Source organism: Gobius niger (genome assembly GCF_951799975.1).
Source record: "Gobius niger genome assembly, chromosome: 6".
Lineage (NCBI taxonomy): Eukaryota > Metazoa > Chordata > Actinopteri > Gobiiformes > Gobiidae > Gobius > Gobius niger.
Genome location: NC_136857.1, coordinates 29,361,447 through 29,380,668, shown reverse-complemented (window position 1 = coordinate 29,380,668; position 19,222 = coordinate 29,361,447). Strand labels below are relative to the sequence as shown.

Sequence of the window (19,222 nt, the reverse complement as noted above, 5' to 3'; positions counted from 1 at the left end):
ATACATATGCAACACACTGTAAGCTGTTTTTTTTTTTTATAACTAGCTGGCATTAATTTACTCAGATGAGGTAAAGAGGTCGTAAGAGGTAGCATCGAAGCACAGAAATTTCACTGTGATTCTTTTTTGTTTATTTGCAGCTGTTTTGAATTCAACTTGATCCATGAACTAATATTTAAAGGCCCTATACCAAATATTTTACCTTTTTAGTCAAAATGTGACGAAATGGGTATTTTTACCGTCATGGCCGTCCTTGGGAGTCAATATGTGACGAAAAAGGCAAATGTATTAGTCACATATTGACTATGTGGGTTGACCATACACAACATAAAAACATAAAAACAATACAAACTTCACGCATCAGGCGGTTTTTTTTTTACGACTTTTACAACATCCTTTTATGGGGCAAAAAGAATGTTTCCCTACAAAAAGAAAATAATGTCAGATATAGGTCATTTAAATTAAAGTAAAGCATAATTCACGATCTCAAACTATACTTCATGAATAATACATGAACAGCTCTTATAACATTCTGGTCCTTTAGAGCGGCGTAATATCACAACAAAAATGTCACTGTCCCAGGATATTCATGATTGTTATGTAACATATGTATGACTATGGAAGATGAATTGAACGAGTAAGTTGCTAGATTTTAAATAATGTTCAGAACTGGCAGTGAACCCCGTTTTTTGAAAAAAAATTGAAAATGATATGCTTAAATAAAAGTACTAATAACCCTAAATGTTAGTCTGGAGCCCTAAGTATTGGCTGAAAACGCTGACTTGTTTGTTTTTATTATAGCAAAATGTGTACAATTTGAAGACCCCGGTTCTGGGACTAAGAAGGTTTTTTGATTAGACCAAAGGCCTCAATGCTAAACAACCCCATGTAGATGAAAACCTTTCGAAAAAAAAACGTTGCTATGATAATATGTTTTTTCATATCTGCTTTGGTGATTTATGGCTGGAGTTATTTGTTGTTGTCAATTATATCATCAAATATATTGTTATCCTGATATTTCTTTTTTATCACTCCAATAATAAAAATGATAATGGTAATAAGTAGTTGACTTATGTAAAAGGTTTACATAAGAGGGCACTAACATTTCATCTACTTATCATAAGCGTTTTGACAAGATTGTCGGCTTTTATTAAATGACTTTTTCTCCAATGTGAACGTACCAGGAATTCATCTCGAATGAAGTACTTGGCTCTTGTGACGCGAGGATCTTCCCCTGGCTCTGGTGTGGCTGAAAGAGTGAAAGACAAAAGTGCATTACTAAACAGGCTAAAATAATAAATGCAAAAGTCAGTCAATCCTCACCATCGTCTGGTGTCGTATATCGAGCAAATTCGGGAAAATACTCTTCAATTTTAGACTTTCCTGCCAAGACTTTTTCAGCAAGAAGATCCTGTTTATTTAGGAACAAGATGACCGAAATGGTCCGCAGCCACCTGAACAGCACCACGAGATAAAACCAGTTCATAATTAGTTTTGCATTAAGCGGCGCAGAGTCCTTGTGCATTGGATAAACATGCTCATACCTATTGTTCCATATGTTTTTGAAAAGGTTGAGTGCTTCTTGTAACCGGTTCGTATGATTGTCCTCCCGGATCACCATGTTGTAGCTGCTACTGGCCACCACGAAAATAATGGCCGTTACGTCTAAACAGAGCAGGAAAACATGTGAACAACAAGTGAACAAACAATGAGGAAAAAGAAAGTAGGAAGAAGTTACCATTAAAGCACTGGATCCATTTCCGGCGTTCGTCTCTTTGACCGCCGACGTCAAACATGCTGAGGAGAAGTAAAGGCAGCGTTAGCTTTTTATGCATAAAAATGGCCAAAAGTGCTGATATTTTTAGCAACAAAATCTAAGTAATGGATAGATCCAGGTTTAATCTATGTTTTTATTTTGTTGTTGGTTTTGGTGTTCAAAGCTCAGTAAATCAGACATAAAAAATATTGTCAAGTCTGTAGGGGCTACTAAAGTGAAGATTGTAAAGAAATCCGCATTTTGAGAAAATGCGCTCAAAATTTTGTAACAAGAGGTTGACCGATATATCGGGCCGATATTTAGGGATTTTACAATGTTGGCTATTGGCCGATCTAGTGCTGATAAAAAAAAAAAATCTCTGTGACCGAAAGTAATAGAGACTCCGTTGTTTGCATTGGAAAGAGATGAAAATTGGTTAGCTACAAGTTTGCTAAAGGGATATTTCAGGATTTTTGACATAGGGCCTAATTTCCTCTTTATCCAAAGTGTTGTTCATTTCTGGAGATATATTTATATTTTTTAATTCATGCAGTCCTTATATTTGAAGAGTTTATTGGTGCTAGGCTAGTGCTAGGCTAGCGCAGGTCTATGGTAACTAGTAGGCTGCATTAAAAACCTCCTTTGTGAATTCCACGTGTAGTAACGCCGGCCGCAGGTAAACAAACTACTGTAGATCCGGTAACTGAGCAGATCAACCAGGAAGCTGATGCTGCTCAAATATAAGTTATTTTAAATGCAAAATGGTTATATTTAAAAAACTATTTAGTCGACACAGACATTTATATGGGTAGTCTGGTGTTATAAGTGATTTGCCTCAGGTGCACTGTGCTAGGGTCAGACTGTTTTTAATACAAAAATCCTGAAATATCCCTTTAATTCCAGTTTCACTAAACCGTATATGGACTTGCTGCAAGTCATTTTGAAGCACAGAATTTGGAGAATCGAATCGCTGAGTTAGTTTTCACCTCTGCTAATGTATTTTGGATCACTCTGCAACATTATGCTAATGCTAACGGCAACTAATCAAAGCTGGGACAGAAACTATTGAATCACCTCAAGGATTATTGACCTGATATTTGGAAAAATTGGCCAAAAATATGCATATGCGTAATCACCCTTGGCCAATAAAAGATCCCTAAATATCGGCATCGGCCATAGAAAAACCTTATCGGTCTATTTGTAACATCTGCACATGTGCTTGTACATTTAAACCTCATGTTTGGCTTCCTGTCAAAGCAAAGATGATGACGATGAGCTGGTGACGACCCACTCGCAGGAAAGTTTCATATTTTTTGGGGGGATTTTTCACAAATTCAAACAGCTGGGATTAAATCAATGTTTGTATTTCATTCTGTTTATTGGGTGAAATGATATGCCGGATAGGATTAGGTTTTTTGAGCTTCACGTCGGCTTGCTTGTCTAAATTTGCAATATTCACAAAAAACGCTTATGAAATAGCGGTTGCACCTGAACCATATTTTGAGAACACATTTGTAGGACTGTTATTTCTTTCTATAGAGCATTTGGCGTATTGAGCACTTACTGAAAATTGACTTTGTCCACCTGGAACCTCGTCTCGAAGATCCCCGAAGTCAACACTCTGCATCGCAACAAATCCTGCGACAGATCACCGACCACAAACACACACAGCGGTCTGTTCAGCTCATTTTACAAATCAGAAACAGACAAGTCCTTCCTCAAAATGGTGCAGGTAAAATAATCCACTCACCTGATCTGTTGGAGTGTAGTCGTTTTGCTTCACAATGTCAATCTTATCGAGGAAACTGTCGACGGAAAGGAGTACGGAGTTAGTAATCAGGAACGGCTTTTTATTTTTAGCAAGAGTGCTTTTTAAATGTGTATGTTAAACTTACAATAATCTATCTTAATATTCTTCATAGCCTTGATAAATCCAACTGCACATTACATAACAGTGGAAATTAAACTCGGGGACTGCATATCCCTCTGCAATAACCTGACTAAAGCCAAGATGGCGCTGTGGTGGCCTCTGCCTGACATTACCGGGCACTTTTTTTTTCAAAAATAGCTCCTCATGCGTTTCCATAGAGACTCCGCCATGGGAGCTAAAAATAGTCCCGCGTCTGCAAGAGTGCGACGACGTGGACGACTTAACGACGGACAGATCAGCCGGGGTTTTTTTTTTTTTTTTTTTGAAGGAGAAACGGGCGGGAAGACGAGGGCCCAGGACTGCGTGCTTTGTCGAGAACAGAAGAGCGGGTCTCCTCGGCTTTTGTGAAATGGTTGCCAGGACCGCCGACAGAAATAATAAAAGTAACAGAAAGTGGGCTCCTTCATGGCACGGGAAATGGAGGCTTTCATCTAAATTTGGTGACAACTCGGACCTGGAGGAGGTTCTTCTGCACAAAATACCAAGGCTAAGATCTCCAATTCAATGTTAACAGGTTGAATAGTACAACAACATAGCTAGTTAGCGAATCCTATGACTTCTACCTTCATCCTCACCATTTCATTCTGAAGAGGTTGCCATGTAACTCGGCAACTCACCTTATTTTTTACACCATTTGTCCCCATAGTGCAGAAAAATAAAGCTTATGATTATACTCCTACATCACGCTGAAGCTTCATTCATTTCATTTCATTCATTTTCCAACATTTTGAGCATATTTCCTAGTTTCTAAGAAGGGTGTGGTATGTGTGAGCTGTCGCTTCCTCACTATTGTGCACAGTCGATGAGCTGGTACTCGTTGGATCTCTCGAAGCACGCCCGGACCCCCTCGTCCTGCCATAGCGTCTTCGCGTGGTCATAAAACTCCTTGGAAAATAGAAAGAAACAAGTAGATGCATTTAATATCAGACCTGTGTCAATTTGCATCCGGATGGTTGGTGAAAGTGAGAGAATTAAAGTTCCTGGATATGTTTTGTAGAAGTTTGTCGACACAGTTGCCGTTTGCTAGGTGAATAGCAAAATTATTCAGGAACTTGTGATGGGTAGCGCCATCTTGTGTTCATGGCCAGACTGCAAGTCTAACTTAAGCTGACATTTATAATATTGACGCAACATGCAACATCTCCGACATACTGTGGCTGTGTAAAATAGTATTTTTGACTTTGGTTCTTTACAGATCCTCATAGCCAAACGATCGACAACAACTGAAATCCCCAGGAAGTGCTACCATTAACACATCATGCTAAGGGGCGTGGCTTAGCGAAGGAAGTCCGTTATGGAAATCATTATTTTTATATGGCATTTTCTGAAAAAGTCAAATCGGGTCATTATGAATCTTTATTCCTTACAAAGCAGGTTGCTCGGCATTCAAGGTTATCTGTTAGCTTGTAGCTAACATTAGCATTATGATTGGTATTTTCTGTTATTTATGTATTTGTAGGATGTTGAACTGTTTGGCTCCACTCTGGTAGGAAATCCATAATTCAGTAATTGTTAAAGTAGTGGTGGAGTAATGGGTGAACGTTTTTTCCTGGTTTCCGACTTGACTGTGGCCATTTGTGGGCGTTCCCTAAGGTGATGTCTGTATCTATAGAGCTGCAAGCAAAACTAATTGCAAGTAATTTGAAGTCACAATTTTAGTGGTTGCAGTTTGCATCCACACTGGCCTTATTATTATGTATCTAATTTGAAGCAATATAAAGTCCAAGTGTTGTTTAGTATTTTGGATCTCTACAGTAGATGTGTGCGACTACCACTATTTTCTCAAATGCCAAAGCTCCCGGGTGTGTTCAAAACTCTAAATGTGATCTAAATTTGAAACATAAATTGCAGTTAAAATATTTCTCCATAATGGCTCAGCCCTAGTTTTCAGTCTGTTTTTTTAAAGACTTGTATTGACACCACGCGGTGCACATGTGCTAAACTGATGCTGTTTATATATCTGCAAGTGTAAATACAGGCTCAGAACAAGAGAAGGTTTTTACTTTTTTAACTGTAGCTAAATGAGGTCAATAAAAGAAGTTGGCAGGTATAAAATCATCTAGCTGTCCACAGCAAGGGATGTTAATATTCCCATTTGCTAGTGTTATTCAATTAGGTATTTACGTAATTAGTTACTTAGGTGTGTCTGTATCTTTGGGGACCTTACCTTTTTCCTCATTAGAAAACCCAAGTGGCAGACTATCTCCTGGGATTTCATTGTTGAACCGTACAGTCCCTGTAACCATTTATTTCATCTAGAAGTGGAATTAAATTTAGTTTGTTCACCCTGAATTGTAAAAATAGACATTTCTGAAAAGCAACAGAGCAAAACCGCTAATAACACTGCCCTTTGCTGATTGGTTTACTCCGCTTCCTGTTTGCTTGCGTATGTTACACTGTAGAAACCAAGTTGATGCGGACTCTTACCAGACTCACACGCTGGTACAGCAGTGACTCTGGACTTTTCCAGGCTAGTGATAACCTAACCTCGAGGGGCTGAGGTTTTTGTGTTTTGTTTCTTTCTGCCTTTTGCGCCTCCGCCGTTTGAGTGAAAGGCCTGTTCTCCAATCATTATTGAGTGTTTGTATATGCTGCAGTAGCTGAAAACAAACTCCACGCCTGTCTCGCGCTGTTATTCTCACTGCTACAAACAGTGTTTCGCCACCTGTGGCCAGGGGTGTGTCACGTAGAGCGGGTGGTCAATAAAAGCCTGCATGTCATGAGAGCTTACACAAAGGCAGTCGCTTGAGCTCTATGGGGAAGACTTAGACCTACTCACCGGTGGAAACTCAAAGTCCTTCTGGTTGACGAGGTTTAGGACGTAGTCGATTCGGTGCTGGTTTTCGCGACATGCCAACTGCACAGGCGGTGTGAGCGTACTCATGGCAGTCACTATCGTCTGGAAAACACAGAGGAATACACACTGCAAGGTAAACAACTCATCTGAAGGAAAATGCTCTTATCAAAATGGCTATTTTTCTGGCAGCGGCTAAAATAACCCAGTGACTCACCTCAATAGCCTCTTTAATGTTATTCTTGATGTCCTGGATTTTCTGTTTTTTCTCTCTGAAAGAAAAAAAAAGGCAAAAAAATAAAAAATTTAGATTAGTGTGGAAGGTTTACTTAAAGGGACTATACGGAGTTTACAAATGTCAAAATTAAGTGTTTTCCTCCCCCTACATGTTCCAACAATGTCCTAATGTGTAGAATGAGCCCAGACCTGTTCACCACAACTGCCTCTAAAATCCTGCACTGTCACTAAAAATGGTGTTACTTCAGTTCCGAAGTGCCGTCATGCTCGAGCTTAATATAGAAGCTGCAGTTACACATATGACCTGAGGTGGCAGTAGTGAGTATAAAATGGCTGACTTGCATCTAGCCCCTTTAAGGTAACTTATCATTTAGTGATTTGTTTTTACAGTAGTAGTTCCATTTATTGTTTTTTGGGTTCTTTTTGAAAGACAGTACAGTAGGTAAAACAAACAGCTTGTTCAAATACCTTACGCGTTTCAATGGACAAGGAACTACTTCCCTCTTCATCAAAGCTCTGATGAAGAGGGAAGTAGGGAGAGTATTGTCGTGTAAATGGTTTTACCGTTGCTACAACATGAACTCATGCAGTAGGAATTGCTTAAAAATGTATTGAGCGTGTCTTAGCACTCATCGCTACGTGGAAAAGCTAGCACCACTACGGCAGCATGAAAGTGTGTTTTTATCTGCGACCTATACACGGCTGTTCCTTGTGGTACAGACTGATCACACACACCCCTCTCACTTTGACAGGTCTTATTGGACACGGAACCTGGGCAGAGAAATGTGATGAGTTTGAATTTCTGTGACAGGATTCAAACAGACAATAGAAAGTTAAGGTATCCTGGTCTTGAAAGACATATGCAAGTTTAAGACTATATTATTTGGGTCAGGTAGGTTGGCTTTAAAAAGTAAAGAACTCTATTTTGTTAAAAACTAGAAATGATAATATTTCAACAATAAGGTACATACAAAAAAAATGGACAATAGCAGCAAGCAAACGCAACTGGCAGGAGATCAATGAAACCATTACGACAAAAACCTTAATCCAGCTACACCCCTCTATATTAAACACTGCATGACATAATGTCTCTTTCACTGTCACAAGTCTTGTTTTCATTACTTTCCAAATCTCTCGCAGCCCTGTCGCATGTTACGGTGACACGGCTGCCCTTTGTTTTTCGTCTCAAAAGGGTAAACAGACCTTCAGTGGCACGAGTGGATCCAGAAATTATGTCTGTCCGCAGTGAAGTAAAGCCGTTTATGCAAAACATCCAACAGAAACGCTCCTAATGAGGACAACGCAGGCCAGCTCCTTCACCTTGGACCAAACAGGACCACGCTGGGTTGACAACTGTTTTTTTACACAAAGGACATGGGAGGATGATTCATGATAATATAGCAAATACGTAGACCGTAATTGGGTGAAATTATTTAAATCATAAAAATATTTGTGTAAGTTTAGTTCTGTTGTCCAGGAATTTTCCACAGTAAAGTCTTCCCTGGTTTGTGAATCATATCTTTCCAGTCGAAGGGCAAGAGCGTTATACTTTTTCAGGTATTTAAGGATAATTTCAAAAACATTTTTCGCGGATTTTAGCCATTTACAAAACATGAATCTTGAGACCAGGCGGCTCATGATGCACACGCAGGCCCGCTCACTTTTCCCAATCTAGAGGTAATATTTCCATGCCCCTAGTTCTTGGCGTTCACATTACATTCAGTCACCGTGTGACTGATTGTATTTTATCTACACTCTTGCCTTTTACTGTAATTGATTAATTTTATGTTGATGTCCAGAGGAGAAGGAGCGACTAAACAGAGGTTAGGTAACTTTGTGTGAACGAGCAAGAAAAATAGTGCTCAAGACAGAGCGAGTCTAAACAAGACTTAAAAATAGTGCTCAAGACAGAGCGAATCTAAACAAGACTTAAAAATGCACATAACTGAAAGTATTTTATCTATTTATCTTACTGTAATTGATTAATTCTATGTTGATGTTTTTATTGATTGTATTTGTTTTCTTATATTTATGCAACTGTGAAGCACTTTGAATTGCCTTGTGTGTGAATTGTGCTCTACAAATAAACTTGCCTTGCCTCTCTGGCAAGATAGATACAGACGGCAACAAGTCATACAAAGGGGTGCGGCCTAGCCGAGGAGGAAGGACCACATTTTTGACTCTTTTTAGCTGTATTCTGGTGTAACTTATTCAGTAGAAACGGAAAACGGCACTTGTTAGCATTGCTTTGCTAATGTTAGCATATGCACCATGAAGCTAGCATAGTAGCCTTGTATTTGTATTTAGCCATGTCAGAATTTATTTTTAAGTCAAACCACTTCACTCCTCTCCGTGTCTCTGTATCTTTATTTAGTTGAAACATATTTTTAACTCAGCATTTGTTAAAGTAATGGTGGAGAAATGGAAGAAAGTTTTTTTTTTCCTCTTCTGGCTGACCATATATGGGTCTACTATCCGCATTTATATCGCCATGAATGTGAAGAACTTCGGTTAGCTTTTAGTTGTTAGCCGCGGCGCTAATTAGTCGTCACCTCACTCTCCCCACAGCCCCCAAAAAGAAACTCCCACAAAAAAGTACCACAACCCTTTTTAGGCACCTATGCACAACTCGGAGCAGGAGAGTCGCAGTCAACACCAGCCACAATAAGTTTGCAAAAGGCTTTCCTTGCCTTTTATTGATTACAAAACGCCATGTATTGATCTAAAGCGGATTATGCAAATTTCCACTTGGCTTTACTTCAAATTTAACATGCATGGCAAACACCCTCATCTCCCTGCGCCCCTGTCGGACACTGGCACAATTATAACAAGAGGCTGCAGCTTAATGTTGTGTGGCAACCAAACTCCAATGGATGTCTTTACCTGATGCTGCTCTGCCAAACAAACATGCGTGAATGACTCAAAACGCAACTACAGATATATTTTTGCCTCCCCCGAAACGGGACAAGAAAAAGGAAATGCTAGTAGGTCGAGTTTACCGTTATAAAACAATGCTGTAACGTTGGGGGTGTAAAGTTGTAAAACACAGAAACAAATATAGTGAAAATGGTAGCTGAACAACTTTTGAGAATCTTTGACGCCATCACCATCCGTCAGGGGGCAGCAACACAATGTGGTCCTTAAAAGGTGCTTTATGCAACTTTTTATGCAAAAAAAAAAGTTTGTATTTTTGAGTATTTGACCTTGGAGCGATCCAGTCGCCGGGTGGGATGCCAGCATGGCGCCTTTGCTTTCGAGCACAGTGGTGTTCATGAAGCTCCAGGTGCAATTGTTCGATAAATTTCTTCTGCTGACGGAACCCCTCATCAGAAAACCTGCAAAACAATTGATCCAGGAGCGTTGTAGAGACCACTGTGATTGAAAGTAAAGACGCCATGCTGACCACTCACACATTTGTGGTCAAATACGCTCAAATATCATTGCACGTGTTTTTTTTTCCGCATAAAAAGTTGCATAATGTGCCTTTAACTAATACTGTCTGAAACTGGATGTTCAATTAAATATGTCCAACACTCTTGTGCCTTGTGTCTTGCTTACTTTTTCAACCGGAGAGGCCTTAGGAGTCATATATTTTTACAAAGCTGTGTGTGCGATCAAGGTACAATCAATCACAATGAAAGGAAAACGCTAATATTTCCCACAAAACATGGGAGTATTCCACTGCTTTTTTAATATAGCACTCGAATGAATGATGTGCAGCTTCTCAATCCCAAATCAATGCACAAGTGGAGTCCGTACAGTGACAAGTCTAACCTTCCTACAGACGAGAGAAGTGGACAGGGCAGACGAGCGGCCGTGGACACAAAGAGATGCGTGCAACGACTGACGCACACTCGCGGCCCAGCACGGGGAGTCACGCGCTCGGTCATACGCTTCCATCTGCCTTAGGTGATGATTTTATACTTTACGAAGGCACTTCCTCCTCATCAAACAAACAAACATGCATACAAGTCATTGACGGACCAAAGACGGAGCGCTTGTTCGCACATCAAAACAGCAGAGTTACGCACTACAGGCATCTCCACACCAAACCGACAATCTCCCGTGATCTAAAATCGGCAACAATGCCAAAAAACATTCAAAGTGATAAAGGACACAGACTCAGACCTCAAACATTTCATATAACAGCACTTCTGTTAGAAATAAATGGATGACGTTAAGCAGATAAAAGCTATTCTGTTTTGTTTTTGGTCAATAGTGAACCCTGCTCTGTACCCCCCCTCCCTTCACCTGATGATGCTTTCAAGGGAATGGAAAACTCATTTATCTTATGTGCAGCACAGCAGAATAAATAACACGTAGCAATGTAAACATATTGAGACTAATATTCATGTGCTCAACTGCTACTTTCATTTAAGTTGGTGTTTTTAGCTTTTAAATGTTTGAAATCCCACACCCCTTGAACGCCTCATGTGCAGACATTTACCTATAGATATTGAATTATTAAACAAAACGGACATGGGCATTTCGTGAGGATTTTAGCGGCATCAGAACAGGTCGGTCAGATGTTTGTTTTGAAAACTTAGCACACTTTTAGAAAGTGGTGCATTTAGTGATGCAATGGATTTGGTTCAAACTGGTTCAAAGTTAATTGTGACATTTGTTGAACATTACGTGACATAAATGTCTTGTTTAAGTTTTCTCTTTTTTTTTTTAAACTAGCTGTGCTGCGAATGCTAAGGATGTAGCAAACCCGATGGCGTTTGTGCCGTTGCACATTGACTTGTGCTTTTGAATGTGCATCCTTCTGATCTTCTGACTAAATGACAGCTGCCTCTGAAAGTTACAAAGGATCTGATGAAGTAAAAAAGTGAGGAGGTGATGTTAATTGTGGCTCAAAGTGTTAGCTGCTCTGAAAACAGCCGTTTCCAAGCCCTGCGCACTAGGCCCTCTGACCCTTGCGTTGTTATAAACCTAAAAATTATTATTTATTATAAATGACTCTTCAGAGGAGAACGGGAACACTGATATGATTTAAGGTTCCACAGGATAGGTTTTTGTGTTTGCATGAGTTACTTACTCTGCATTAAATCCATTTACATGAAGAATTCTCATCTGCTTCACGATGGTGCTCTTGCCTGACTCTCCAGCCCCTGAAAAAGAGAGAAACATTAATAAGTTATAATAGGCCATCAAAATAATGCAAAGCACTGTGGCTAAAGTTAGGAATTTGAGCTCATGATCTATAAATATCAACTGACATATTAAATGGTCTGACACAACTAAACTGTAACGAGAAAATTAAAAGACTTTTTTGTTTTGGAAAGCCACAAACGCACGCACACACACACAAGGACACTGCTGGTCACGGCTGAAATAATAAACTGGATTATTCCACCAGACACTGTGTGGTCACAATCACAAGATTACATTTTTAGACTCAATGGCAGCCTCAAAATATGCACAGCTCATGATCTCTAATTTGGAAACTGCTATTTCTGGAAAAGCAAACCATGATGGCACCTTTATCTGTGGGTATTGCGTGATATGAGAACATTACCCAAGTTTTGCCTGACATTATCTGTAGAATGATGTCGCGAGTGAAAAACCATGTCCGCTTTCCTAATGAGCATACCTCGACTGACATCAGTGTTAACATCTGGCTACAGGATGGCTGACAGACTAGTGCTCTCGCCCCGCAGCCAGAAGGTACTGGGTTCGAAAAAAACATGGACAATGGGCGAAATCCTGCTGCTTTGTGTCTTGCATTCAAGCTCAAGATCTTGGTCCCTCGGGCGCCCACAGCGACACGGAAGTGACAAACTACTCTTTCGGTAAAAATAGTGGTTCTAAACTTATGTGTTGGTGCCCCAAAAGTGGGTCGCGGAAACATTTCAGTGGGTCAATCAGGACTTTGCAAAATCACTCATGAAATGTTGTTTTGGAACCTAAAAACGGGGCCATATTGCCAGTTATTCTTTTATCACAAGATTCTTCAAATCGTATGTTCAAAGTGGATCCTGAATCTACGTTGAGTTGAGGATCGCTGCAATAAAGAGTACACTGAACTTAAAAGGTCTGGTGGATTTTGGGCCTTCTACATTCCAGTTAGAGATCATTTCATTGATGCTTTCACAATGCGTTTAAGTTAACTGTTTGTTTTCTGGTTTGCTAACAGCTTTAGTCCAATTTAGGTCCAGTTAAGACCCGTTTCAGACACAATTTAGGTCAGAGTTGATTTTGATCCAAGCCTGGTGCTACTTGGACGGTCGAGAAATATATGATGTGATATTTGGTGTGAGAAGTTAGTCTGAGGACACCTTTTCACCTGAGTCGATCCTGCGACACTACACCTACTGGAATCATGGCATTAGAACTGAACAGTGAAGACAGAAGCCAACACACTGGATCTAAGGCCGATTACCGCGTCAGACATGTTTGGCTGATTTTTTCTTACAATGTCTCGTCAATAATCCTGTTTATGATGCTTTTAAACTCTACAATGTGTCAGTGTTGAACTATGACAACAGGGGGCGCTTTATTGGGTGCATAGGGCTGATTTATTCAGGAACATTCATTTTTAGGAGGGGTGCTTCAGATGGAGCTTGTTTGAAAGACAAAAATCAGCTGATTCCAGAACAAAAAATGGTAAGTCTTTATCTCTCATGGTATATGCAAAAGTCCGCGACATAACACATAAAAGATATGATCTGAGGTGCACAAACTTGTGACCACTCTTCACCGCCACGTCAGGTCTAGGAAGACCTAGGGCTCATTATTAGATAGAACTCTCCCTTTTATTGGCATGATATCATAAAGTAAAATACCCATATATTGGCCGGTCCACGTCTACTGTTTGGACACTCCACTAGCTGAAATAGTCCTAGATTTACACTCAGAACTGAAGCTCAAACGAGGACCGGTCACTCTTCCGCGGTCTTGGCCCCCCCATTCCTGCAGAGGGACTCCCATCACCCGTGGGTCTATCTGTCCAAACTATTGATTGATTAATGAAGATAAGCTACTTTTATAGCCACAGCTGACAGAGGCTAACGAATGGAAATGTGGCTAGTATGGATGGATGATTTGCCATGAGCACACTGGAGTACCTCAGTGGTATTTGAATCACTTATGATGACTTTAAGGATAGGAGAATTTCTTTGTCAAACCGGTTAAGCTTAGGGTTTGGAACAGGGATCAGGTTAGGATTAGGGACTGTTAAGGTTAGGGACATGCTTTAGGGCCGGACTGGGACTGAAAAACGGCCCTGGACTCTGAACAGCCTGGCCCAAATTAGCGTAACCTCTTACCCCCCCAGGCTTAATCATGTGCATTTTCTCCAGTTCGGCTTTACCCAAATCTAAAAACGTCTTGACTGGAGATCAACAGTGTAATGCCTCCTTTGAAAGGTAAGACTTACAGAAGGGATTGGAACTTTTGTGTCAGTTATTCATTGCTTTTTTTGTGGCTTTTTGTCACGTTTGCCACTTTTTCGTTGCGTTTTGTCGCTAATCTGATGCTCTTAAGCTTTGATATTTGTTTAAAGCTCAGTTAAGGCGGTGGGTAAGACGTTAAGGAGAAAATCGAGCGGTCAGACCGGGAGCCCTAAAGCCCATGGCCCTTCTGTGCTCTTCCAGAAAGGACATATGGCTAATCCGCCTCTGGACATGGCAATGTTAATAAAGATCATTTCCCATTAGCCAAACATTTGGGGAGTCCCGTGGCTGTCACTGGTGATAGAAGCTAATAAATAAAGATTATTGACCATGTCCGAAACTACACAAGACGATTGGACCATACAGTAACACAAGCAAGCTCCTTCCATGTTTCGCCGTGCTGCCAGCGACACTCACAAACACATCTGCTGACTGATTCCAAAACTGAAAGTTTCCACTAAGTTGCAAACTTCAATCCTTTTCCCTGACTAAGCCGGCCAAACAGATAAGGATGGTTCATTACAACAAGTGCACCGTTCTATCAGCCGTATTTAGCTTAATACTGGTCCTGTCCTTCTGCTTTTCACAACTTCCTCCGCAGCTCAAATACCAGCGTGTCACCCAGTGCACGCCCTCCGCTCAGCTCTTATCAAATGTTTTACTTTTCTGTGTAGTACACTGTGACTCTCAAGAGGTGATAAAGTCAATAATGGCACTGTGTGGAGGGCACACACAGCAAACTGGCAGCATAAGCCTCAGAAATGTCTCTCTCCGCCCGGGTTTTTAACCTCAGACTATTTGTAAACACTCGATTATATCAGAGTTACATTGCTTTGTTATATGTCGTTTCTCCCAGATTTAGCTGCATGTTGTCTCTTTTGGGGTGTGGTTTTGTCTAATAAGTCCGGGCTAACTAGTACACAGTCAAAATCTGTAACCTACTTTTGGGAGGACTAATCTTTCTACATTATTCTTCAGTTAGAGCGAGTTAAAAGGGCAGTCAAAGTGTTGTACTGCTTTCAATGATCTATCTATTCAGTAGACCTCGATGTTAGATGCTGCAATCATAATTAAAACAGAAACACCCTCTCAAGCAACATTATTTAAGTGAACTCCTTACATTTTGGTCACCAGACTACTAGCACTCATCTAGCACTCTTGTCTGAGGTGTAATGCAGTCAGTGCCTCAACAGAGGAGCAGCAGAATGTAGCACAAACTCACGGCTGCTGCCAGTGTTGGGTTTATGCAAAGTCACAGTGTTGACAATGTTTCCCAAAACAACATCCCAGAAGGTTATGCAGCGAGTGAGGAAGCCCTGTGCAGACTGGGGCCTTGTCTGTGGCAGCGGGGAGGAAGCGGCACCAACTCACCTAAAAGTAGTAGTCTGTGCGTGGCTCTGTAGATCTGCTTGTCCTTCTGGAGCTGCTTTTCGATCTTTTTGTTGGCTTCTCGCTGGGCCTTCTCCTCATTTCTCTGGTCTTCAGTCTTACTGTTGCCCAAACAACCCATCTTCCCGCAAGGAGGGGAAAAAAAAAAAAAGTAAAAAGGGGGAGGGGGGGTGTCCAGGGGAAGAGGAAGAAGACTGTGTGGAGAGTGTGTTACGCAGAAGGCTAAGTAAATAAATAATTGGGCCTTATCCCTAGTTTGACCCACCGCTTTAGGAGCAATGCCACCTACATTCACGCCGTGGTATCGTTACCCCCCTCCCGGGCCTGCTCCTACGCGGTCAGCGGTGCAGCTCTGGAGAAATGCTGTCCATTACGCGTTTGTTTTTTGTTTTTTGGTGTTGTGAGAGAAGGGCAGGACACCGCTGCAGGCCGCCTCAGTTCACTCAATCCCCCCTTCACGTGCAAGTGGGGCTATACTCTCTCTCTCTCTGTCCCCCCACCCCCGAACACTCGGCCGTGATCCTCGCGTGTCCCTTTTACGACGGCAAAACCCGGTATTTCACCTCGAACGGAGGCAGGGCGAACCGCCTAATTTGCATCTCCAAAAGCCCGGGCGTTGCGTCTCGCTGCTGCCCCGTGACAGGGAGCCAAACTCGGCGTGTCCAAAATGCTCGCTCCGTGGTCAGCGCGCCTCGATTCCGCCGCAGCTTCGGCTTGAAACATGGTCACACGTAGATACTTGTCATTTTCAGTCGATCTCACACCGGGATCTGGCTGCCGTCTTGACCGGGGGGCCCGCACGGGAGAAGAATATTTACACCCAAACGAGCTACATGTGTAATCGTCTCGTAGCTTCCGTTGTCATCGCTGCCTCTGCGCTATGGCCGCACCAAATTAGCCCCAAATTGGCCTGAACTCACAAGAGGCGTCTCGGGATTGGACCCGGGCGATCTCCTACGGTGAAATAAGGCGGTATTCCCCGGTTATTCCTCCTGGTTTGAGATGGCAGGCTGTGTTTTCTTGAAAAGGCCTGCTTCTCTCTCGCTCTCGCTCTCTCTCGCTGCCCCTCGCTTTTGTTGCTCATACGCGTTATCAGCCCCTCGCATCACCGGAGAGCCTCCAAAACTGCGCAAAGACGCACTTTCCACCCGCAAAAAAGCCTCACCGGACCGGAGTTCTGTCCGATAAAGGCGAAAAGACGAAACGTGACCGAGACGTGGAAATCTCCGGGAAGCGAATCCACGTTAGTTCCTTTTGCAGGTGAAAAAAAGCAACCCCCGCTGTCACGGCTCGGTTTGAAAGCCTATGAGGGGGCTAGAAGGCGCAGTAAAGGCACAGAACAGTCTCACACATATTCCGCTGGATCCAAGGTGGGGACGCGGGGCTGCGAGGCTGGAGACGACATGTGCATTTACATTCACAAAAAATAGGACACGGGGCGGTTGTAGCAGCACATTCCCACCGCGGAGGCCGCTCCCCTCCCCGTCCGCTGGTCGAGGAAGGTGCACGAAAGGAACTGCCGAATCTTGGAAGGTGGCGTTTTCTCCCGTCTCTGCTTCGCTCTTTCCCCGAGGATAGTAGCCTACATTGAGGAGACAGACAGCGCTAAAGAGACACGGGGTGGGGCCACACAGCGCTCATTGAACCCTGGGAAGGAAGGGACTGAGCAGAGGAGGAGAGGCCGCTCGCCTCGTCACGTGGCCCGGGCGCGGAGCAGCGTCAGCGGCGCGGTTCTGCAGAGGAAACGGCGCCCTCACTGAGGTGAAGGGTGCAGAACAGAACAGTTAGGGATCATTGAAGTCTTGATTGTTCTGTTACACCGCACTTTTAGAACACGCAGAGGTTTAGCATCAGAGAATGGTCAAACTGTGGTAAAAGGTTGCTGGTCAAAGTAACAAAAGACATGTTTTTGTGATGCCCTACAGTGTTATTACTGGAGCGCAAACGTGTCCCCATGAACATATATCAGTAAAGAGCAGCCTGGCCGCAATAAGACATGTGCTCGTCATGTTAAAATGCAGTGGCTACATGCGTGCACGCACGTATACCATCTCCTTTACCAGCGACAGACATGAGACTCCCCAGGCAAATACCTGAAGATCAATAATCTGAGTTCCAACCGGGTTATCAGCAACACACTAGTTTCTTAGAAATCAGTGTACACAAAAACAGCACTCTCTTCAAAATGTTACACATCTGAGTTTGGTCTATGGCAGGGGTGTCCAATTTCTTTTCACTGAGGGCCACATACAGAACAATATACAAACAGGGCCGCACTCAGAGGTCAGATATACAACTTCACCTTTATTGTATTAAAGTTAACAAATTCAATAAAATGTTAACTATGCTTTTTAATTGAATGCTTTAAGTAAAAAAAAAAAACAGCCTTCGTCACATTTCTATTAATGCATATTCATTTATTTTATATATATTCAATTAAAGCAATAAAAAGAAAAGAAAAATGAGTTACATTTTTAGAAATGGCAGTGGGCCAATTAAAAATGAGTTGGCAGTTGGCCCACGGTCCATAGTTTGGACACCTGGTCTCTGGACTATGATAAAGTGCAAATGATCGGAAGGTCAGAGGTTCGAATCCCAGTTCCTGAAGGTACACACTGTCGTTGTGTCCTTGGGAAAGACACTTTGCCTTCAGTGTGTACATTGGTGTATGAATGAAAATGAATGGGTGACTGGCTTGCGATTTGGGCCTAATGAAGTTAGAAAAGTGCCAAAAGACCATTTACCATTTAGCAATGGCATTAATGTAGAATAAAAACTCTTGTTGCCAAGAGAGATGAAGGGATAGGACTAAAGCTGTTTACTAAATAAAGTCATTTAGATACTTTGTAGGAAAGGTGGTTTGAGCGCTTCTTCCACCATATTTCCTAGTTCTTGTCAGGAAATATGGTTGTATTTCCTGACAAGAACTAGGAAATACGACCACATTAGTCCAGTGCTCTGGTCTCTGCACTGGCTTCCTGTCACTCAGAGAATAGAATTTAAAACAGCTCTGCTTGTGTACAAGTCTGACATGTTATAGCCGCGTGAACAGGGGCCTCAACTCTGACAATGTTCAAATCCAGGCTGAAAACTGTTCTTTTTGCCCATGTATCTGACTGAAAGTATTTCATCTATGCTCTTGCCTTTTACTGTAATTGATACATTTTATGTTGATGTTTTTATTGATTTTATCTGTTATCTTGTAATTTTATGCAACTGTGAAGTTCTTTGAATTGCCTTGTGTATGAATTGTGCTCTACGAATAAACTTGCCTAATGTCTAATGACAAGGAGACAGCCTTAAAATTGCATGATATGAACCAGTCTTTTTTAAGTGAACATAGATCCATAAAGCCCTGCCCATTGCTTCTTAATAAATCCAGATAATAAATATCAGGAGGGAGCAGCATGGACTCATGACATGGTTACAGGCTCAAAAAAGTTATTAACCACAATATAATTCAATTAATTCAATAAAAAGTGAGCTCTGTCAAATTAATTCATGTATGTTGGTGTTCACTCTGTTCGACGCTAGATGGCAGCAGTTCTTCAGTAACAATGAAATGGTAATTTCTTCCCGTTACTGTTGTTAAAACAGTGCAATGCAAAGCAAAATACTTTCTTAAAGTTTATTTTTAATTACCACAAGTTTCACAAATTATACAGGGACAGGGAAAATAAATTATTATATGCAAACCACACAGTATGTTCTCCTCATCA

The 19,222-nt window shown here is 41.7% G+C and overlaps 1 protein-coding gene across 1 annotated transcript; it reads right to left on the bottom strand.

The window, feature by feature from the left end:
• Nucleotides 1-1,106: 1,106 nt before the first annotated feature.
• On the bottom strand, nucleotides 1,107-16,270 carry LOC306964316 (guanine nucleotide-binding protein G(s) subunit alpha-like; the record flags this gene model as incomplete). The annotated part of the gene is made up of 11 exons (XM_079558307.1): nucleotides 15,486-16,270; nucleotides 11,759-11,831; nucleotides 6,698-6,752; nucleotides 6,466-6,585; nucleotides 4,474-4,571; nucleotides 3,507-3,561; nucleotides 3,321-3,394; nucleotides 1,739-1,797; nucleotides 1,545-1,665; nucleotides 1,324-1,454; nucleotides 1,107-1,249 (listed from the first exon to the last, which is right to left on the bottom strand). The coding sequence occupies exons 1-11, from the start codon at nucleotides 15,622-15,624 to the stop codon at nucleotides 1,107-1,109; spliced, it is 1,068 nt and encodes a 355-aa protein (XP_079414433.1). The 5' UTR covers nucleotides 15,625-16,270.
• Nucleotides 16,271-19,222: the final 2,952 nt, after the last annotated feature.